Below are 23094 nucleotides of genomic sequence, written 5' to 3'. Positions count from 1 at the left end.
AGAATAACTTAGATTTTAAAAAATATAGACTCTATTCAGAGAATCACAAAAGAAACTGAGAGAATTAAGGCATATAGAACATTCTTTTGTAGGTAGTTGGTTGAGTGAGGAATAGCCAGGATCCACGGCCAGGTGAGACAAAGGGACTGGACATGATCAGAGCAAGTTTTCCATGTTAAGATCAAATGTCAGGTACGGGTCTACTTGCGGCCCTGAGGGATCGGAGGGAGGGTGGGTTTGGTGTTGGAACCTGGGCGACTGATGCTTGAGATCGTGTGTCTTCTGTGTTGGAGAGACCCTTTTTCACATGGAAATACCTGTTTATGTAGTGCTGTAAAACATTAAGAAAAAAAAGATACAGTATGTATAGTTAACCCCTTGGTACACTAAACAAAGAAAATAAACACTGCATGATGTAAGAACCAGAATAACTTTTAGAATTCATTCATAACAAACTATAAGAAATAAATGACACCCAAATAAGAAAAATAAGGGATAAGGTTGAGAATATATCATGTGCGTGGCGGGACAAACCTTGGGCTGGGTAGGCTTGCCCAATGGCCAGAAGGCTGCTACAGCAAGCAATTCCTGTGCTACTCTTCTGCCCTGCTCATTCACACCCTCTGTAATAATGCCCTGCACAATATTCCTTTTCAATCATATGTGAGTAGACTTAGCACAGACACACACACACACCCTGAAGTCCTTCCTAGAGAAACCTCATCTAATGCCCTTTAAGATTGGCTTGTTAACCAAGGAGGAAGACACCAAGGATGAACCACAGAGCTAGGTTCCTCTGGGGACTATGGAAGCAAGCGGAGTTTGGAAGATGAGACTGAAGGTGGAAGCATAGTGGCCACAGAGGAAGCCGAATTCTCAGTGGGGAGAAAGCAGTGTAGGAGGGATTGAGAGTGTGAGGCAGAGGATTCTATAGGAAGTGAGCAAAATGGAGTGACCTATAAGATCGGGAAGACGCAGCTTATTAAACAAACCAATGCAATCCAAAATGTTAAAGGCAAAATGGACCTTTTTAAGGTATATTTAGAGCAAGAGTGGCATACTCCTTGAGAAGATGATATCCTGTTAACAGAGGACAAAAAAAGATAAAAGGGACTTCCCTGGTGGTCCAGTGGTTACGACTCCACGCTTCCACTGCAGGGGGTGTGGGTTCGAACCCTGGCTGGGGAATTAATATCCCCACGTGCGGCGCAGCCAAAAAAAAGAAAAAAGAAAAGGCTCCTCCTTATTTTCTACTTTTTCTTCATCATGGAGATATTTTTTTAAGCTGGAAAGGGTAACAAAAACATCTTAAGCAAATAAAGGCCCCGAAGAAGAAAGAAGGCAATAGAAGAGCAGGCCTCCCTTCTACGTCAGTTCCCTTGCCCACACCCAGGTAAGCTACCTCCCAGGGTGCTGAAATAACTGACAGAAGAAATTTTAGAGTGTCTGGTCTTTGAGAATTCATTGCAATGAGAAAAGTACTGGAGGCAAATAATATTGCCATTTAAAAAATGGAAATAAAGATCTAAAAACCAGCACACCTGACTTCAAACCTCAGCAAATTCCAGTTTATTAAAGAAATGGTCTGTGCATTCAGAAAGAACTGTAGTGAGTGATAAGTGTTGGAAGGGATTTGCAAAGAAAAATTATTTCAAATTAACTTAATTTCCCTTTTACTTAGGCAGGGGTCAACAACCTATATAGCACATAGGACAAATCTGGTCTGCAGCCCATTTTAGTAAATAAAGTTTAATGGAAACCAGCCCATGCCCATTCATTTACATACTGTCTATGGCTGTTCTCACACTGCAATGGTAGGGTTGAGTGGTTGCAAAAAAGTCTATGTTGTCCACAAAGCCAAAAGCATTTACTATCTGGTTCTTTACAGAAAGCTTGCTGACCTCTGAGTTAGAAAATACGACTGACATAACACAAAGGCATGCATCGCAGTTTCTCGTGTGAATGCACTAGAGAGAAGTGAGTAAGCGTCACAAAGCAGGTAGACTCTCCCTGGAAGTCAGTGTCCAAAGACTTGTCACAGGATGTTTCTCTTAGCCAAGTCCTGGGTCCCAATGTTGACAGCAACAATGACAAAGGCATAGGTGGCATGTTTGCTGGCTGAATAGAAATCTATAAAGTAGTAAATATGGAAGATGAATCAAGACCCCAAATGATCTAATCAAGTTGGAATGTGGGGCTGAAACCAAAAGGATAAAAAGCTGAAGATAAAAGTTGCATTTATGTAAAAAAAAAAATCAACAGCACATATACTGGATGATATAAACTTGGTTTGGCAGTTCGTATGAAAAAAAAAAAATGAGGGTTTAACTGACCCAGAGCCAGTAGTGTGATGTGATTTCTGAGAAAATCACCACAGAAAGATGTTGGCAAGATGGCAGGTTAGGAAGCTCCAGGCCCTTGTTCTCCCAGGGAAACATTAAAAGAAAAACTAGAGGGCTTCCCTGATGGCGCAGTGGTTGAGAGTCCACCTGCCAATGCCCCGGTCCGGGAGGATCCCACATGCTGCGGAGCGGCTGGGCCCGTGAGCCATGGCCGCTGAGCCTGCGCGTCCAGAGCCTGTGCTCCGCAACAGGAGAGGCCACAACAGTGAGAGGCCCGCGTACCGCAAACAAAAACAAAAAACAAAAAACTAGAGACTAGCTAAAATAACTTTATAGGAGCTCTGGAAATCAGTCAATGATCTACAGCAACCAAGTGAATGCCCAACCATGAAAAAACCACATTAGCAAGGGTAAGAAATCTCATGTTTATACTCACCTTTGCCCCTCCCCCTCCCAAGGGGCTGAAGTAGAGTTTGGGGGAAGGGAGGCCTGGCCCCCAGTTTCCTCCTGAGAGCCCATCTAGGGGCAGCCTGATTGGCCTCTGCGTCACCTAACTCAGAGCCCAGATGGCTAGAAGTGGCGCAGCTGGGATCTCAGGCTAGAGGAAGCCATAGGAAGCAGTGGGCAGGGTTCCTGAAAAACCCTGAGGGGGCACAGACCTAAAGACGCCTGGGACAAGAGATTCTTACTTGAGGAACACCGTAGAACAGCTAAGGCCCCAAGAAAAAGCAGGAGAAAGATGCTTAGGGCAATTAATACATTCATTTAAAAGCATCTGTGTACACTGGGGAACTGGAGAAAAGCACACACAGAGGTCAGGGAAAGGGCACGCCCAGAAGGGGACTGAAAAGACCCTGAGCCTGCACACTGGACTGATCCTGGGCTCAGAACATGCCCCACCGATCAGCGAAGGGCATCCCCTGCACGGAGCCAGTCTACGTCCTGGGAGAGGTAGCTGCTTTTTCAAATGCCCAGTTTTCAACACGGGATCACAATGCACATAAAGGAACAGGAAAACCTGGCCCATTCACATGAAATAAATCTCCAGAAACCATCCCAGCAGAAAACAACCACAATCTTTTATGTGTATAAACATTTACAATCATAATACCTAGCAGATATCCAGCACTTTACTTCTTACTTACACCATACCCCACCTTGCTGGTCCTGTATTATTATATTATGTATTACATTATAATATATATATATTACAATAATATAGGATATTACTATATTATTATGGGATGGATATTATTATTCCTAAGGCTCAGACGTTAATTGATTTGCCCAACAGCGTACAGACAGACAATAGTAGAAATGGAACCAAAACCCTGGTTTTCTGATTCCTAATGCAATGTTCTTTCCATAGCCCTGCCCCACGGGTAACAGCCCCCCTTTGCTCTGGCCAGACTATGCCTGGAATATAGTTTTCAACTCTAAGTATCCCATTTATAAGGAAGGATACAGGCAGAGGAGAGAAAATGAGATGGGAAAGGTCTGGGAACACGACCTGTGGGAAGCCAGAACCATGATGAGCTTTGGGGACATGCCTGTTCCAGGGCTCCTGGGTTCCCTCAGGCTCTGAAGTGGCAGCTCACAGCCTTTAAAAGAGTGCCCAGAACGCTTCACACATCCTGTGAGATGACATAGTATGTCTACTTGAGAATTTGGGATTATATCCTGGAACTTGAGTCTTGGGACTTGTAAAAAGTTAATAAACAGAACCCTCCATGAAGTGGAGCTGGGAGACCAGAAGGGGGAGCCTCTCACACTCTGCCACCATAGCAGAGCCCCAAAGGAAGAAGTCTCTTGTTCCCTGGCAAGGACTAGTCAATGAAAAGCCATGGACTCTTGGTTTACTAAAGCTCTCCCAATTCCCTTTCCCTCTCTATAAGAAGCTTTCTCCTTCCTTTGCCCTGTGGGGCCTTGCATGTGGCTCACTGTGGTTGTAGACCCTGAAGTGATCACTAATAAATCCATCTTGGCTGGAGAAATACCTGGCAGTCTGTTTATTTCAGGCCAACAGATTCTAATTTATTGCTTCTGTCCTCCCTTATGAGTAAAATGCTGGAAAATACCCTATCTCGGTCAGCTGTCCTGAATACAGCTACACCTGAAGAGGGCGTCCACCTCTGAAATGGTTAGAAGGTGCCTGATTTGGGACCCTCCTTCTGGAGATGCCACCTACTGTGTCCTATTGTCCCTGGCGACCTAACACGTCTGTACTCTCTTTCTGGCTCCCGTGGTCACCTGAGGAAGCAGGGGATCCTCAAGTCTTCTTCTGGTCTCAGGCAGACCACCCCACCCCCCACAGGCTACTAATGGTGGCTCCTCGTAGCCTCCAGGTCCTAGAGAATTCCGCCCAATTTATTCATTCCTCTAGCAGTTGCTCCCAGAGCCCCATAATGGGTTACTCTCTCCCTTTTCCATTTTCACCTCTAGCCCTTCAGCCTCCCCACACTGTTTAAGGTCTTTACTCAATGTTCTTTACGAACATTGCCAGAGACAAAAATGCGATGGCCATGCTGTCTGTGCCAGGAGACATGCATTCACAAGTCTGTTGGGGAGCAAGGTGTAAAAAGGAGGTGAACAGGAGGGGCTGGCCTGATCCTTCAAACCCCAAACCGCCAGGATTCTGCCAGACCCCCAGAGCAGGAGACTGGTCAGTGAGATGGAAACTTCCCTGCGTTTCTTCGCCTTCACTGAACGCAGCCCAAGTTGCTAAAACCTCCTCTCGATAGCACGTGCCCCTCAGCCCAGAACACCCCTGCAGGCAGTGTGGCCAGATGGGCAGAGCAGCAGTCCACTCTAAGTAGCTAAGTAACCTTGGGCACATTCCTGATCTTTTTTAACTTTGTTTCTCATCTATTACAATGGGGGATAAATAACCCATCCTGCCTCAAAGGAGAGATTCTCAACTTTAAACACTCATTTAATTAAAAAAAACCAGAAACAGAAAGACAGTGGGAAATAGATATGATTATAATATTAATATTTATATGAGAACAATATGTAAATGACTCATACCTTTTAGGGCCTGATCCTCAATATCACCTACTGTTGATTCTGGGTGTGAATAAATTCTGTCTTCTGGAGGCCGAAAAGGCAAGTCTTTTGACCATGGACAAGACTCAAATAATGCAGAGTATTTCATGGAATCACTGGAATCCATGCCACTGAAAAATGAAAAATGAATATATCTTTGAGATGAAATACCATTAATGGCCATATGATCATTGGGTTATCTTTGTCAAATCATTCAGTAGTTTGCAAACATATCTCTGTTGAGCTAAAGTTTTCAATGATACATAGGTACCAAGACCTATTAGCAGCTGATATGTTAAGTACTGTATATATTAGCATAAACTTCTCATCCATTATACAGAACATCACTGAATATCTTCTAAGAGCAAGGCATCCTGAGAGGTGCTGGAGTCTATAAAACAAGATGGGTCAGGCATGGATCCTAATTCCTAGGACTTCAGAATCAAGTGCAATTTATATAGGGCAGTCCTTGCTATTTCAAGGACAGAGAAAAATGAAAGCGTGTTACGGGGCCTGATCTGGACCACACACTGGGCATACCTAAGGCTAGTTTTCTGTCCCCCTTTTTAGGACAAGGTTGGGGTGTGACCTGGGTGCCTGAAGTCTCTGCGTCTGGGCCAGTGGGCTTCCTACCAGTTGGCTGCTCTCCTTTGGGCTCCACCTGCTTCCTGGCTTCCTCTGGGGGAAGCAGCTCCGCTGAGGCAGAGCTCATCCTGCAGAGCGAGCACTGTGAACAGCTGAGCTTTGTTCATGGCAAGATTAAACATTATTTCTTGTATTTATTAATTAGCTTTTGTGAACTATTTACCTCTTTTCTTCATTTCTCTTTTGAGGATCTAAATGTTTTCCAGATCAATTTATGTGAATATATGTTATATATATAATATTTTGAATTATATATTATACATTGAATATATAACATATAACATATGAATATTATATTCAATATATTATATATGTTAGATGTTACATATACTATATATCATATATAGTGTATTATATAAGTTATTAATATATATTTTATATAGCTTCCTGTTTTCCTTTTTAATTTGTTTTGGACCTAGAGCAACTTAAACTGTTTATATAATCAAAATATATTCATCTTCTGCGATTTTACTCATTTCTTTAAAAACATTTCATTAACACTTTAATCAGCCTACTAAATACATATAGTTAGAATTGAGTCATATAGAAGGGCTTAAAATAGAAAGTAACAGTGACCCCAATTTCATTCTCCTGAGAGCCAACCATTCTTAAATGTTTTTAGATATTCTGACAATAAACTTTTTATTTCTAAATAACATGTCACTGACTTTTATTGACTTGCCAGTTTTAAACATATCTTTGATAGAGATTTCTGCTATGATCAGAAAGGATTTAGCTAACTTAATAACCTTCCCCCATTTTTCTCCCCACAAACAGTTCTATCACTATTTTCAGTTCCTCCATCGGTCACATCTACATCTTCATGTATCATATTTAAAAATCCCCATTTCTTGTTCCATCAACAGCAGATGATATATACTCACTTGCCATCTCCACCTCCTAAACTCTGTCATTGGAAATTTTTACTGTCAAAATTGATTGTATTAAGTTTTTGTTTTTTTGAAAAATTATTTATTTATTTATTTATGGCTGTGTTTGGTCTTCATTTCTGTGCGAGGGCTTTCTCTAGTTGCGGCAAGCGGGGGCCACTCTTCATCGTGGTGCGCGGGCCTTTCACTGTTGCGGCCTCTCTGGTTGCGGAGCACAGGCTCCAGACGCGCAGGATCAGTAGTTGTGGCTCACGGGCCTAGTTGCTCCGCGGCATGTGGGATCTTTCCAGACCAGGGCTCGAACCCGTGTCCCCTGCATTGGCAGGCAGACTCTCAATCACTGCACCACCAGGGAAGCCCTGTATTAAGTTTTGTATTCATAGTTATGTCTTTTCATAATTTAGCTAAAGGTTGACTTAAAATGTTGAAAATCAATACATAATTGTTTACTGCAAAGCCTAGTAGTTGGCTATGATTATGCTTTCTTCTCTGTATTTCCAACGTAATGATTCCCATCTCAGCAAATAAGTACGAGTCTAGGATCAAGTTCAAGTTGACCTCCACTTGTTCACATTCCACATTTAACTTCAGTTCATACGTAGCAGTAGCAAAGGCTGATCCAAATTGGGTCTATTCAAGATAAAGCCTGTCATTTAAGTGAGGGTGTCCACATCTTACCAGGATGATGTTATGACTACCAGAGATGTAAAGGGTAGAAGCAAGTCTCAATGAGGTGTTCCCAGGAGCTCTATCACTGGAAACACAGTACAATTAGCTCTCTGGGCCTGTCCTTGACCCAGGATGAAATACAGTGGGTGGTGTAGACATACTAAGGGGACACGTCCAATGTGTCTGAATGGCAAGCAGAGGCTGCAGCTCTTGGGCGGTAGTTCATGGTTGGAATCCAGAACCAGTGCTCCTGGAAAGCTTCCATATTGCTGAGCATGGACATGGGCTGCTCGCTGGACCTAAGCTTCCTATCAACTACAGCCAGGGCCAGATGGCACCAACATTCCCAGGCAGGGATACTCCGGGATGGGGCAATCTCCCTGTGCCTATGGGTTCTGCTTAGAAGTTTTGACTACTGGTTATCAACTAGAGAAGTCTAATGGCTTGCTTAAAGGTGGGGGTACCTCTTACTAGGTTGGACAGAGTTCTTGGGTCTGTCTTCCTGTTACTAGACAACAGCTTTTGGACCCACTCACAGAATGCTAGCCCCCTTCAGGTAGAACACCCATGCTCCTAGAAGACTTTGTTTCCCAATTTCTTGCTTCCATGTAAGGTAAGTGAGCTTGTCCAAGAAGTGCTTCCTAGAGAAGTATATAAACTGAGACCAGTACTGCCAAGATCTGGATTTTCCAGTCACTGAACAACTCTTTCCTCTACCCTTGCAGTGGAAAAGGGCCATGATTAACCCATGCTTGGCATCTTCTCTCTAGAAGTATGACCAGACTCAGTCTTTTCCCCCTGAACACAGCCTTAGATGCATTTAGGTTTTATGGGTTACGCCTTTTATTCCAAACTATAGAAGCATAAAGATGTTCTTCCTTCTTTTAGTAAAAAAAAATAATACATAGATTTTATGGCCAAATCTCTAAAGTGATATAAATAGAGTATGTTGAAGGGAACTTAGAAAGAAAATGGCACCAAAAATTTCACTGGATTTTTAATATATATTTTATTTGCCTGCTAGGGTTGCCGTAACAAAGTACAGAGGACTGAATGGTTGAAAGTTATTGTCTCACAATTCTGGAGTCTAAAAGCCCAAGATCAATGTCAGCAGGGTTGGTTCCTTCTGAGGCTGTGAGGGAGAGTCTGTTCCAGGCCTCTCTACTAGCTTCTCGTGTTTTGCTGGCAATCTTTGGCCATCCTTGGCTTCTGCATCACCCAAGCTCCCTTGCTGTGTGTGTGTGTGTGTATGTCCAAATTTCTCCTTTGTATATGGACACCAATTATATTGGATTAAAGGTTCACCCTTCCCAAGTCTGACCTCATCTTAACTAAAGGCATCTGTAATGACCCTACTTCCAAATAAGGTCACACACTGAGGTACTGGGATTAGGACTCCAATATGTACGTTTGCGGGGAGTTGAATTATGTACACAATTCAACCCAAAACACATATGTTTTGGTGTCTTATTTTTGGAAAAGAATAACTCTTCATTTAAAACACACACCAAAAAAGGGATCACAGAGCAAGTTCTGCCTTTCAAACGATTACTTTTCTTTTGTATCAAAGGAAGTATTGAGTAAAAGAAAATGCTTTGAAAGTCAGGAGTCAAAAAGTGGCTGGGTTGATAGGCACATGTGTTACCACGAGGGAAGGGTCAGACTTGAGTGAACGTCTGACCCACCCTTTTCACTGTGGGAACAGATGATAAATAAGCCCACTGCAGCCTAGTAGGCATTTAAAAATTTTTTTTTTTAATTCTGCTAGGGACTGAATGTTTGTGTCCCTACCCCACCCTGCCCAAATTTATATATTGTAATCCTAACCCCCAATATGATGGTATAAGGAGGTGAGACCTTTGAGAGGTAATTAGGTCAGGAGGTGAAGCCATCATGAATGGGATTAGTGCCCTTATAAGAAAAAACAAAAGCTTGCTTCCTCTCTCTGTTTTCCACCATGTTGGGGACACAGCAAGAAGCCAGACATCTGCAAACCAGGAAGAGGACCCTCGTCAGAACCCGGCCACGCTGGCCCCCTGATCTCAGACTTCTCAGCCTCCAGAAGTGTGAGAAAGAACTGTCTGCTGGTTAAGCCACTCAGCCTACAGTAATTTGTTATAACAGCCTAAACTAAGATTTTCTTTCTCTCACTGTACTCCTATCAAGCTACCTAACTGTACTAAAAATCCAGAGTGTGAATAAATCCTCAGAGATCTACAGTTTCAACACTGTCATTATAATTCGTTAACTAACTATAATCTAGAGTCTCTAGTATCCAGTGAGATGTGCAGACTTGGGTGGCCATTTAGTGGGGCCTGTTGTTTTTCATCATCAAATTTATGAAAGGAAACCCAAAGTGTTACAATAATAAAACTCAGAAACAAAGGAAAGCATTACTCCTTTTTTAAATTGACATTCTCATTATGACACATCACCCTCATAAAACATCTCTTTGCTGTGGCAGACTTTTTAAATGACATATTAATATTTTAAAGTTATATTAATACTTCAAAAATTATAAAATGCTCATTGTTGAAAATATCGGGAAGAACAAGGAAAATAAAAATTGGCCACAATCCCACCACTAGAAGATAATAACTGATACTATTTTGGTATATATCTTTTCAGTGTTTTTTTTCTATACATACACATGAATATTTTTAAACCTATATTATGCTGGATATACATGTGCACCTGACATTTAACACACCATTTATATTATAAGCATTGATTTGTATTTAACTCTTTATAATTTATCTAAAATTTGTTTTAACATATAGAGTGATGTAAGAAACTTAATTGTATCTATAGGACCAATTTTTCCCATTTACTGAATATTTCATCAAATTTTCATGGATTTTTAATAATTTTTTTAGGATATAAAAATAAAACATATATATCCTGTGTAGATGATTTAGAAGTTACAGAAAGAAAGATAAAGAAGAAAACAAAAATAACTGATAAATCTAGAGGAAGACCCACTGCAAATGTTTTAGTGTGCTTGCTTCCAGTCACTCTTGTCTATTTTGTTGCCATGCATTCAGAGAGACCAAACCTACGGACCCCTTCTAAAGAGTTCTTTACTTGATTCTCTGTCACTGCTCTGGCCACAGATGATTGGATAAAGGATGGTTGCTTGACCTAAGGGCAACAAATCTATAGACCAGCCTGTTACCTATGAGGGCTCTGGCTAGAGATTCTACTCAAGAGTGGCACCCGTAGTAGATAGTGATTGACTCAACCAGCCACATCTTTGCTTGGGAAGTGTGGATTCAAGACCTACAGAGACATAGTCAATGGTAGTGGCAGAAACAGCTGAAGTAGAAATGGAATGTAATAGAATACCCACAAAAGCCAAGCACCAAAATCAGTGGTGAAGGGTCTGATCTGGTCTATAAGGGGTTTAAATATCAAAAAGGGAGTTACTGAAAAGCTATTTGGTAGTTGATAGATTTAATGGAAAACTAGAGAACCAGGTTTTTAAACCGGGCAAGAGCAAAGGTAAGCTAGGTGCCAAGAACACAGCCAAGTTGCAATACAGGAAGAGACTGGTAGACACCATTGCTTGTGCTCCACAATGGATTCTTGATTCTTCCACCACTGGTGACTTGAATGATCTCTAACTGCCCCTGCATCAGTGTGTCACTCCCTCAAGTTTCAAAGTCCCAAAGAGAAGCTTCTTAGGTTCCAGTGAACCTAGGTTATAAGCCTGTGTCCTCCCTAGAGGGCCAGGATCTATTCTATTCAAATTCCATAGTGGGAGTTGGGGCCCTGCTTCCCAGCTTTAGGAATTCCCTGAAGTCTAAGGATGAGTGCCATCATTTTAACTAACCAGCAGAAAATAACTTAATCCAATAAAACTCAACTCACCTCTTTTCAGAAGGTCCAAAGGGAGTTTTAAAGTAATCTCCATAAAGCTCAAAACTTTTCTTTAGTTCTAAAGCTGTAAAATAACGTAGACTGTTGATGATGGGTGCTGGTACTAGACCCCTGAAATTGGAAATTTAAAAAAAGTCCACAGAACTTTGTAATAATACCAAGCATACACACATGTAATACCTAAATACTGACCTTTACATGTCCCAAGTAAATGCATACGCCAATAAAACCTATTTGGAATAATGTAATATATACACTCATAAGCATTCACGTCAGAGCTTGCCTTAGACACTGGCATTATTACATTCTAATTTGTAGATTAACCAAATTTGTATTTTTCTGAATATTCCTTATCAATTAAGACATTAATACAGGCAGATTTTCTTCCTACTGATTAGTACATATTCAATTGTAAATGCTCATTCATTGTTATGTGAAGTCCAGCAATATATCAACTGCTATAAAAACTGAAATAGGTATTTTCCAGTTTTGTTTATAATCTAATGCTTTGAAATAATACCAGAATATTTATAAAAATTCTAATATTGTACTTTCAACTGAACTCTAGCATAAAATATCTATTTTTCATCTATACTAGCCTGTTTCCCCAGAGTGACTTGAAAAGAATTATTAACTATTTTTAGTGAATAAATCCTACTGCTATTCAATCTAGATTTGCTAAATAGAGCTGCTATGTGCAAAGTAGCCTGACTGCATATAAATGCATGAAAATTCAAAGCATCTTTCTGCCCTAGTATAACCCATTTGGAGTTCAGATTTAAAACAGCTTAGTGTCCACAGTGTTTCAATAGGCATGGCCACTCTGCTGGTGAGAAGTTGCACAGGCCCCAGCTTTAGCTGCTCTGGGGAACAGTGCCCATCTCCTGGCCACCACCCTCCCATCCCCCCAGTAGAACTTTGTATATTCCACACAGCCTGCGTTTTGAATCAGACTATTCAAAGATAGCTTGCCAATGTGGAGAAAATTAACCACACTTTTTTTGCTATATAGCAGACAAAGACAAAACTTAATTTATATTGGTTAAAGATTTTTAACAGATAGCTTAATATTGCAGACAATAAAAAGAAGTGAAATTGAAAAACATTTTTAAATGGCTTTTGTATTCTGCTTCCTCGACTCACCGCACTTTAAAAAGCTCTTTAAAACACTATAATTAAGGTCAGTGCTCTTAGTGACTTTCTGAAAACAGGGATTTCACTTTATTACTCAAATTTTCCAAAAGGTCACACGGAAAAGAGAATTCAGAATACTGAAGCCTATAACATTCATGAGAAAATAAAACACAAACATTTCATAAACATCGTGGTTATTCATTTTGAGTAAATCTTAAAGTCTAAATGTGCCTCTTCACATGTAATAATTAATAGTACAATAATTATTATAGCCACTACTATCTATGAAGCCTCTACTATGCATCAGGGACTAAGTGAAACATTGCATATTAAGGACTAAGAATTCATGGCTTAATAAAGATACAATGGTCCCCATCCTGATGGAATTTACAGTTTAATGTGGAAAGGAGACATTAAACAAATGATCCCACAAATCATTAACTACTATTTTTTGAGATTCATGAAGGACAAGTATAGGATATTCAACAGGATATAATTAACCTTCCATCATCAAAGCCTTGGCGAAGGCTGATACTTATATTCAAACACCACCAGAAATATCATTCTTTGCAGTCTTCAAAGACTGCAAAAAATCATCAGTTTCTAGTAGCTGTGAGCATATTGTGCCTTTAAAAATACATATAAATGAAAAGGAAATACAACTTCTAGTACTAGGTTTACTATTGAACCACTGGGTCCATTTTAGTACAAAGGTCCCTGTTTGTGTTGATGACTTAAGATTCATTTGGTATATCTGGGCACTAAAAAATCAATTTAAAGATGCCCAGGTGTAAATAAATGTGATAAATCACTACCTTTGAAACAGGAATGTGTGATGAGGAGGTGTCTTTCCCATTAGGGCCTGCCGGGCTGTCTCATACTGTCTCGCCACAGACTCTCTTTCCTAGGCAAGAAATATGATTTAAAATTACATTGAAGTTAAAAATATGTCAGATGATTAAAATAGCTATAATCATTGTCTTCTTGCTAGAGACTGCCAAATGTGTGGAAAGAAAAAGGGAAAAAACATAGGCCTAAAAAACAATATTTGTTCAGTGGAAAGAAAGAAAACTTTATAAATAAAATAGAAATATTTTTATGAAGACTACAATTTAATATGTAAACTTTTATCTGACATCTAAATAATAATGAGGCAATTTTTTATTAAGATATCATGTTTACATATATTTTTTAATCTTTTTAATGAGATTATCTCTCAAGGATACAGACTATTATTGTCTTTTTAGTTTTACCAGATCTTAGCACACCTAGTAACTAACTGATTGAATATATCCAACGATGTTAAGTATGATCCTGAAATAGGACAGCTTGGGAGGTCTTCCTCCCATGTTTCACCAACACTCCATCACTATCACTAAATACTTGGTGAGCATTTGATTATGGGGATACAAAGATACAAAAAACATAGTCTTGGGACTTCCCTGGTGGTCCAGTGGTACAGAATCTGCCTTCCAATGCAGGGGACGCAGGTTCAATCCCTGGCCAGGGAACTAAGATCCCACATGCCGCAGGGCAACTAAGCCCGTGGGCCATGGCTAGAGAGAGAGCCCTCATACCACAACTACTGAGCCTGTGCGTCTCAACAAGAGAGCCCACGTGCCACAACTACAGAGCCCACATGCTCTGGAGCCTGCACGCCACAACTAGAGAGAGAAAACCCACATGCCACAACTAGAGAGAAGCCTGTGCACTGCAACAAAAAATCCTGCATGCTGCAACTAAGACAACACAGCAAAAAAAAAAAAAAAAAAAAAGAAAAAAGAAAAGAAAAAAAAATATATAGTCTCTGCATTCAAAAGGTTTATAATCTGGTGTCAAAAGGCAACTGAAAAGAGGAAAAAACCAACGATAGCACATGCTGTTTTATAACTATACATGCCGTTGAGAAATTCTAGGTCAAGCTTGTGAAATTGTTCCTTAGACACATGACACGAGAGCTAACATGCAGACTCATTGAACACAGTCTCTCAGGTGGATATTTGATTGCCAAGACCACTTTACTGTTCCCCTGACCATTATCTCTGTGGTTCTGTGTAAGTATAATGAGGAGAAATGTCTGCTGGCTAGGAGGGAGGGGATTTATAATGGGATAAGAAAGGAAGAAACAAACTCTACTTACATTTTACCACTTAAAAACTGTATTTTAAATAGCTCCATAAATACATCTAAATTGTCTCATATTACTATAAAAGTACTACATATCAAAGAAATGCACTGTCTTATTCTCATGTTGATTTGTTATTATTTTCCCCCCAAATCACTCTATACTAGTATATACATTTTCTATTGTGATTTTACTTTATACCATCCTTATTTTTTTCCTATATTGATCCTTGATCTAAATTATATCATGACTGGGAAGATGACAGTGGTAGTGGAAGCATAGTTTTTGGACCTTCCAGAATTTCCACGTAAAAACAGATGTAGCAACTAAATAGCAAAATGAAAACATAAAACATTTACAAGAAAACTAGGTGACAAGCTCCCCTCAAACCCCCCAATACAGGTGACAATAACCACAACACCTGCATGGTATCAGTGTCTATGTAAGAGGAAGCCAAAGAAAGAAACAGGGTGACTAAAACACCTGAGAACAGGAGAGCCCCAAGATAGCTAAGAAGTATTCACTAGGAAGCATAGCAGGACAATTTGGAAACCATGGCTGAAACATAGGAGGGGTTGTTTCCATTCTAATAGTAGGTAAGAATAAGGGGTCCACAGTAAGTTTTGCAGGAGCTGGATCAACTGTGAATTCTTGAAACTAAATCCACTAGGGCTCCCTTCTAAGACAGGGTTTTACACTAAAAAAAAGCTGATGGCGGTGGAATAAAAATTAATTGGGAAAGAGCAAACAGAGACATAGGAAAGAGGAAATCTAGGCCAAAGCGGGAGAGTGGAACAGAACCATGAAATCTCAGGAAGGAAACTGCCATATACCTTGATACTATTTGAAAAAACCACCTTCCTTCTAAATGTTTGAGAAAATGAATTTCACATAAAAATGAGAAAATTTCCAGTCAAATCCAATGCAAAGTTATTATAAGAAATAAGAGGAAAAGGAGAATAACATCTTTGTACACAATGAAGGGGAAACAGATAAAATCTGTAATCTACTATTTAAAAATAAACTAAAAGACATTAAGAAAATGACACAAAACATTAAGGAACAAATAAGTTACAATTTTACAAACTCACAAATGAGGTGCTGGAACTCAGGAAAGAATTAGAATATACAGGAAAAAGTCACTTAGGAAATGAAAACTAAACTAGAAGAAATACAGGAGTGAATAAACACAACAAATAATGACTTAAGAGAAATAGAAAATGAAGGAAAAACTTTAACCTCAAAAAGAAATGAAGAAAGAGGTAAAAAGATTCAAGAGAAAATGACAAATATTTAAGATAGATAAAGAAGATCCAACATACCAACAATAAGACATCTTGATAAAATAAACCAAAACAAAGAAACAGGGGCTTCCCCGGTGGCACAGTGATTGAGAGTCCGCCTGCCGATGCAGGGGACAGGGGTTCGTGCCCCGGTCCGGGAAGATCCCACATGCTGTGGAGTGGCTGGGCCCGTGAGCCATGGCCGCTGAGCCTGTGCGTCCGGAGCCTGTGCTCCGCAATGGGAGAGGCCACAACAGTGAGAGGCCCGCGTACCGTAAAACAAAACAAAACAAAACAAAACAAAACAAAACAAAAAGAAACAGGATAGATACTAAAAACTACAATTCAAGTGTAAAGTGTAACAGACTGTTATCAACAGGCAAGAATGCAGGAAATATTTTTCCCACAGCCCTTTCTGTATCTAGCAGAGAATAAGTTTAGGCAATAAAACAACTAGAGAGACACTGACCTGAGGTCTAATGATGAGTATTAAGTATGAAGGTATTTGATAACTAAGACAAAATGAGAGTTAAAAGGGAGAGAGGATATGAGGGCACGCTCTGATAGTATAGCTATAACATAATCACAAACAATGGCGGGAGGCACATACACTTTTTTATAAACTGCTTTCAGTTTTTATAATGGGTGGTGGTAGTATTTAGTACTGTTATTCTGAGACTCTTCTGTGTGTAATGTGGTTAAAACAAACGAGAAATTTAGTAAGATATTATAATTCTATCATCGCCTCTATCTTTGAGAAGCAGGACTCTCAGTGTGGAGAAAAGAAAAAAATATGTAACAGAGAAGGAATTAAGTAAAAATCCTGAAGTCTTGAATCCAAATTGGAAATATTAACTTGAACTCATGAAATATTTTATCTATCCACAGAATAGGCCTAGAAACAATGGCCACCCCAAGAGCAATGAGCATTCCTAGCAACCATGATGTGTTCTTTCTTGTACAACCATCTCCCACTTGAAGAAACCAAGACTTCTTGGACAAAAGACTGATTCCAGGTCTAGGACAGGCAACGAACAAAAGAGCATAGAATATCTTGTCATACCAACCAGCAAAATGGGTCACGTTAAAAGGACACAGATGTCAACCTGCAGAAGCTCTAGCTGGCCAAAGATAGAATAATTTGAGTTTCGATAAGGATAAAAAATGCAGTGGGTGGATAGCCTTCAATATGCACAAATCAAAATCATAATGATTACAAATGATATTTAAAAATTAGTTGGTCACCTTCAGAGAATAACAGGAAACCAATTCATTATCTTGAAAAAGGCACTTGGACTGCTGATCCTATATGAACTGTACCACTTGGTAACTAGGTGGCAGATAAGAGAAGTATCTCTTTATAGTGTTATTCCAGCTAACAAATATAGTGTTGAACACCATGCCCTAAAAAATGTACTGAGGAGAAGAGAGCATTTTTCTTTTGGAGTCGAAATAGACACTTCTAAGCTGTGTTATCTCTGACAAGCTCCCTGAGCTGAACTGCCTCAGAGTAGTGAAAGAAAATAGTGCTTAGTAGACGTAGGGCCCAATATTTTGTCATTACAGGTCCACTTTCTCACTGACCTTCATATCTTTGGGTGCTTTTTGATTGCACTGGCCTTATCTGCCACACACATATATTCACTAAATTGGCTTTGAATGAATTGGTCATTCAGCAATATTTTTTCTAGAAAATTGGCTTTCAGTAAGTTGGCCTGCTTCAGGAGTAAGGCTGTCCCCTAAGGAGATCAGAGGAGCTGGTTGGAGAAACAGATACAATTGAAGTTCTGAAATAGAGCTTCTCCTAGAAGGCAAAGATCTACTCACAATAATTCCACAGCAAAAAATCTTCACACAAACACACACATAAATATACACTTACCCAACCAGTTATGACATGTGGCTACCCAGGAATAGGGCTGGTTTTCAGAAGACACACACAAAACCAGCTCTGTTATTTTGTAATCACACCTTGACATGCACGTGGTGACAAACCACACACAAGGAAAGAGTAGAATATTAGAATAGAGGGGGTAAACTGAAAGACCTCACATACGCAGTAAGTTTAAGGTAGGTTTCAGGAAGAATGCAGTGTTCAACATAAGTGGAAAGGGTGCTTTTGAAAGAAACAGGACCAAAAAAGCATTGACAATGGGAATTCCTATTTAGTCCATCAGTGTCAAATGGCTCTCTTGATAGTTTCTACAGGTAAATATGAACACATTAAATCTACAGTTAAGACCCCAAAAAAGCACAAACATTTCTATCTTTTTCTTTTTTTGGAAGATTTATGATATAGGTTTTTGACAGAGATAGTTGCAATTACTTTCCTCAATCCACCATAAAGTTCCAAAAATACATAGGGATTTATGTTGGGAAAGTAAATGAATAACAACATCTCCTAAGGGTTGCAATAAGAGGTACATGAGATAATTTACACAAAAGCCCTTTTCAAACTATAAGTGACATATAAAGGCTATTTATGGCCTCCAATATAATCATAATATCTCATTAAAGCTTCTGTGGTGATGATCTTAAAAAGGTTTTGCTCATTTTGCAGCATTATAATGGCTAGGCAAGAGGTTAATAACTTACGAAATATCTCAAAATTTGATAAATACTTAAAATTTCAAAATAGCATTGAATTCATAATCTTTACAAGAAAACGAGGTACTAAAAATAATCTTAGGCAAGTTCACCCCATATATATGACAGTGGCAATTAAGTACTACCTTTGTTCTAATTTTTGAGGGGTGAATCTGTTGGTTCTTGGGGGATTTGATTTGCTTTTCTATTAAACTACTCTGTTACATTATACCTCCACCAGTACTGGCAGGCAAAATTACCAGAACCTCAGGCTGCAAGGGGTTTGAGCGCTGTTGCCATCATGGATGAGAAACTGCCCATCCTCTAATATAGGACACAGTAGATTTCTACACTAGGCTCTAGATGCTCTGGATTATGGGGGCTGAACAGTTTCTCAGGGAGGTGACTACAGGTAAGGAGTGGTGCTGGACATGTCAAAATTTCATGAGAATTTTTGACAACACGTGGTCCACATACCTGCTCCCCTCCCGCCACCAAGGTGGCCCCTCTACTCTCACATTGCCTTTTTATCATACCCTCCACTCTCCAGTTCCCCCATACTGTTCATTAGTTTTATACTGAGATGTCAGAGATGAATTACAGCTGAAAAGCCACTGTGTGTGTGTTGTGTGTGTTTTTCATCTGTTCCTCTGTTCTTGCTCCTGGGTACCTGAGTGCCCTTCACCAGAGAAAAGCTATCTTTAGGGACTTCCCTGGCGGTCCAGTGGTTAAGACTTCACCTTTCAATGCAGGGGGTGTGGGTTCAATCCCTGGTTTGGGAGCTAAGATCCCACATGCCTCGCAGCCAAAACAAACCAAAACATAAAACAGAAGCAATATTGTAACAAATTCAATACTTAAAAAGACATGGTCCACATAAAAAAAAAAAAATCTTAAAAAAAAAAAAAGAAAAGCTACCTTTAATTAGGCCTGAAAATTTTCTAACAGGTAATATTCAGATTTGTCATATTTAAATAAATCATGGATACCCACTAACAGGCAGAGGGTGTGACTCAACGGTGTGTTTCTCATCGGTGTGTATGATGTTGTGCGGCAGGACAGTCTAACTGGGACATAAGCTGGCTCTGGTTGTCAAGACACAGACTTATAATTAAAGAATAAAGGTGGCTAAGGATGTGTGCTCTGGAGTTTTTACAGTCTGGATATGCCATATCCTGGGAGATTAAAAGAAGACCTTATATTTGAAAGTCTAAGCTCCAAGAAGCATAAAGCTGTACAGGACAGCAGGGGCAGAGAGAACGTGGTAGACTGACTTGAAAAGAGCTGGGTTTCCCAGGACTGCAAGGACAGAGGCTGACGGGCTCCTCATGTCAAGTGCGCTCCCAGGGTGTGGCGAGATCTTGGGGGTCGGCACTGGGTGAACATACGAGCAGGAGAGGATCTGGACAATACCAGAGCCCCTGGCTCAGAATGGAACTCAGGGTTTCAGACAAGGAACATCTCCATGGTAACCATGATAGTCTGGAGACCAGAGGCCCTTCCCTAAGTTTCTAGGATGACATAAACCTCAGGATTCTTGAACTTAATCCAAAGAATGGGAGTGATCCCCACTCCTAATGACTGATATTTGATTTCCCACAGATCCTGGTAGGTGGGAACAATTCCAGATTTAATTTATTTTGGATAAATAAATAGGGCATTTCCTGCACTCCAGTATCATGATACAAATTTATATTACTTTTAGATGTTTAGAGTGCACCCATCCCCTGCTCCTTCTAAGAAGCCAGAATCTGTATCAAGTGGCCCTGCCACAGGTGACAGGACAAGCAGTTTAATTTGATCTGTGTGGTACGGCTAGAAAGTCCAGCTCTGCCAATTAGATTGCTTTGCTTTCCACAGTATGAATTAAAGAGACAGAGAGAAGTGGCCAGGAATCGTGGGCATAAAGCCACAGGCAGAGAGCCATGGTGAGTCAGGGCTGGCACGTGTGCAAATGAGTTCAAATTATGTGGGAGGGAAGCTGAGTGAGTGGAGGAGGCCAGCCAGGAGAGAAAGGACAACAGAGCACGGGAAAAATCGAAGCAGAGATGAGAGGAACTTGATGCCTTTGGGATGCACTTTCCAATCCTATTTCTGGTTCCTGTGAGATCTGTACCTCATCCCTGCTCACAATGCACTGTGAATCCACTCATCATATATTTTTTAATAACGGAACTACCTCTTACTTAAGCTGACTTTAACGGGTATCTGTTCCTTGTACTTCAAACATCCCATTCTTATGACTTAATCAGAGCAGAATGTAGAGCTATGCCCATGTACACCACGGCCCTAGACTTTTCATCTGAAGTAACCAGTCTGATTCTTGCGACCACTGCCTATGGTTCTGACTTTAGAAGACAACGTGATTATTTGCTTAGAACAGGCAAGGCTTAGGGAAACACGACCAAGGAGTTGACAACCAAATCGGAAGTTCTGTCACTTCTGAGGCAATGGCAACGATTTAGGTCTCTGTGTTCCCAGACCATCACAGAAAAACCATCACAAACAGAAAAGAGCATGACCTAATATGAAGGCAGGGCCAACTTCCACATATCCTGACTTCTCTGAGTTCTCAAAGAACGGGATCCAAAATAAGTCATAGGATGGGTCTAAGTACTGCAAGGTTATAAGACATAGACTCTTCGAGTGGACTCACTTTGAAGGCTCAGCACAAGAATACTCAAGATTATATCCCAACAGTAAAGCAAGTTTTCCCTTGAAATACATATTCTACAGTATTAATTCTATGTAGTTCTTTTCTATGCTTGCTAAATAGGAGAACTGAGCGTCAGAACTTCCACTAGGAGCCTGGGGGAAAGGTACTCAAAAAAATCTACACTGTACATTCTGTTTTTAGAACCCATGCCTATTCTTAGAGGTGTAGAAAGAGGGGGAAAAAACTTGTCTTCAGCTGACACCAGTCAGAGGACAGTTTTGGTGAAACTTATTAGTCTTGAAATATCCAATGCCCTTTTTGTCTGACTTTTGTAATGTTCAGTGCCAGCTTCCCTCACCCCTCTATCCCTTCTTACCGCTGGCATGTTTTTGCCTGAAAGTTTGGCCCATAATTTCACAAAGTAGTTTCTTTCTGCAAAATCCAGGGACTCAAATTCACTCGAAGATCTAAACTTCTTCGAAGTCTTTTCAGGTTTCAGCTGAGGTTTCTTAATATCTGCTATAGGGAAAAAAGTAAAGTTTAAAATAAAAGGCATAAAGCTGGATAAAGCAACTTTCTGAAGTAAGAGAATGTTTTATATCTGGATTTGCCCAAACACAATAAAGTATATACTTAAAGTCTGTACATTTCAACTTGAAAGTAAGATAACTAAAAATTTACGTCTCAGAACACGATAACAATAATAATTATTATTGAAAATTATAAAGTCAGCCTGCAGCACCTAGTAGACATGTCCTGGGAGTACCCTTAAGCGTTCAAATAATACAGACTTATGAATGGAATTAAAGGAAGTAAAACTTAACAAAAACAATGGCTTTCAGATACTTAAGTGAAAAGTCCCCTTTATAATTACTTTCCATTTGACAAAATTGCCCTAAAAGGCTAAAATCATCATCATCATCATGATCATCATCACGCAACACTAAGAAAAACCTTTTTAAAAGAATGGAGTGGATGATGAGGTCAGTATTTAACAGAATTTACACATAAATACTGTCTAATGTTCCCTATAAAACATCAGAATGTCCAGAGGCCTAGAATATAAAGAATCTAAATTTCTATCACTGCTCGTGTATAGCGGACCCAGGTGTACATACATTTGGACTTATTAGGAACATCAACACTTTCAGTATTGCTACAAAAATGCCAAAGTAAATAATCTCCACATCTACGCTAGCCAATATGGCTGACTGAGCAGATGTGGGAAGCTATCCCTACCCAAGACAAAATAAAGAGTGGATAATATATAACAGAAATTTGTTTTTATCACATAGCAAAACTGAAACCAAGCAAGAAAAATTTCCAGGTGCTGGAAGTGAAGTGAAGATTCCAAGTCAGAGGAGTGGAAATTGATGCCAAGAGGTCAGAGAGTGCCTCAGGGGCTGAGGTTTCTGGACTGAGAGGCAAGGCCAGTCCCTGTGTTCTTAATGTACGAGACCTGGGCTCTCTATTAGGTGAGAAGTTGGAAAGGGAATGTCTGGAAATCTCAGCCCACAGACCTCAGAACTTAGCCTGGGCACAGTCTCACCTGGACTGAGGGTGGAGACACCCGTGGGAAATCAGACCTCTACTCCTGGGCTGTGCGCTGGTAAGGAATCTGAAGTTGAACTCCTACCAAATTGTGTGGCAATCCCCAGCTGATAAAAAGAAGGTACAGGGCTTCCCTGGTGGTGCAGTGGTTGAGAGTCCGCCTGCCGATGCAGGGGACAGGGGTTCGTGCCCCGGTCCGGGAAGATCCCACATGCCGCAGAGCGGCTGCGCCCATGAGTCATGGCCGCTGAGCCTGCGCTCCACAACGGGAGAGGCCACAACAGTGAGA

The 23094-nt window shown here is 40.3% G+C and overlaps 1 protein-coding gene across 1 annotated transcript in view; it reads right to left on the bottom strand.

Moving 5' to 3' along the window:
* Window positions 1-200: 200 nt before the first annotated feature.
* The window catches only part of LRGUK (leucine rich repeats and guanylate kinase domain containing), a 122705-nt gene continuing 99811 nt past the window's right edge, over window positions 201-23094 (bottom strand). The window contains exons 16-20 of the mRNA XM_007466568.1: window positions 21631-21770; window positions 13420-13508; window positions 11462-11581; window positions 5370-5518; window positions 201-331 (exon numbers count right to left, since the gene is read on the bottom strand). Of these exons, the coding sequence (XP_007466630.1) occupies window positions 201-331; window positions 5370-5518; window positions 11462-11581; window positions 13420-13508; window positions 21631-21770 (629 nt within the window). The remainder of the gene's footprint in view (window positions 332-5369; window positions 5519-11461; window positions 11582-13419; window positions 13509-21630; window positions 21771-23094) is intronic.

Source organism: Lipotes vexillifer, unplaced genomic scaffold, assembly GCF_000442215.2.
Source record: "Lipotes vexillifer unplaced genomic scaffold, Lipotes_vexillifer_v1.1 scaffold71, whole genome shotgun sequence".
NCBI classification, from domain to species: Eukaryota; Metazoa; Chordata; class Mammalia; order Artiodactyla; family Lipotidae; genus Lipotes; species Lipotes vexillifer.
This window is presented reverse-complemented; position numbering and strand designations above follow the sequence as displayed.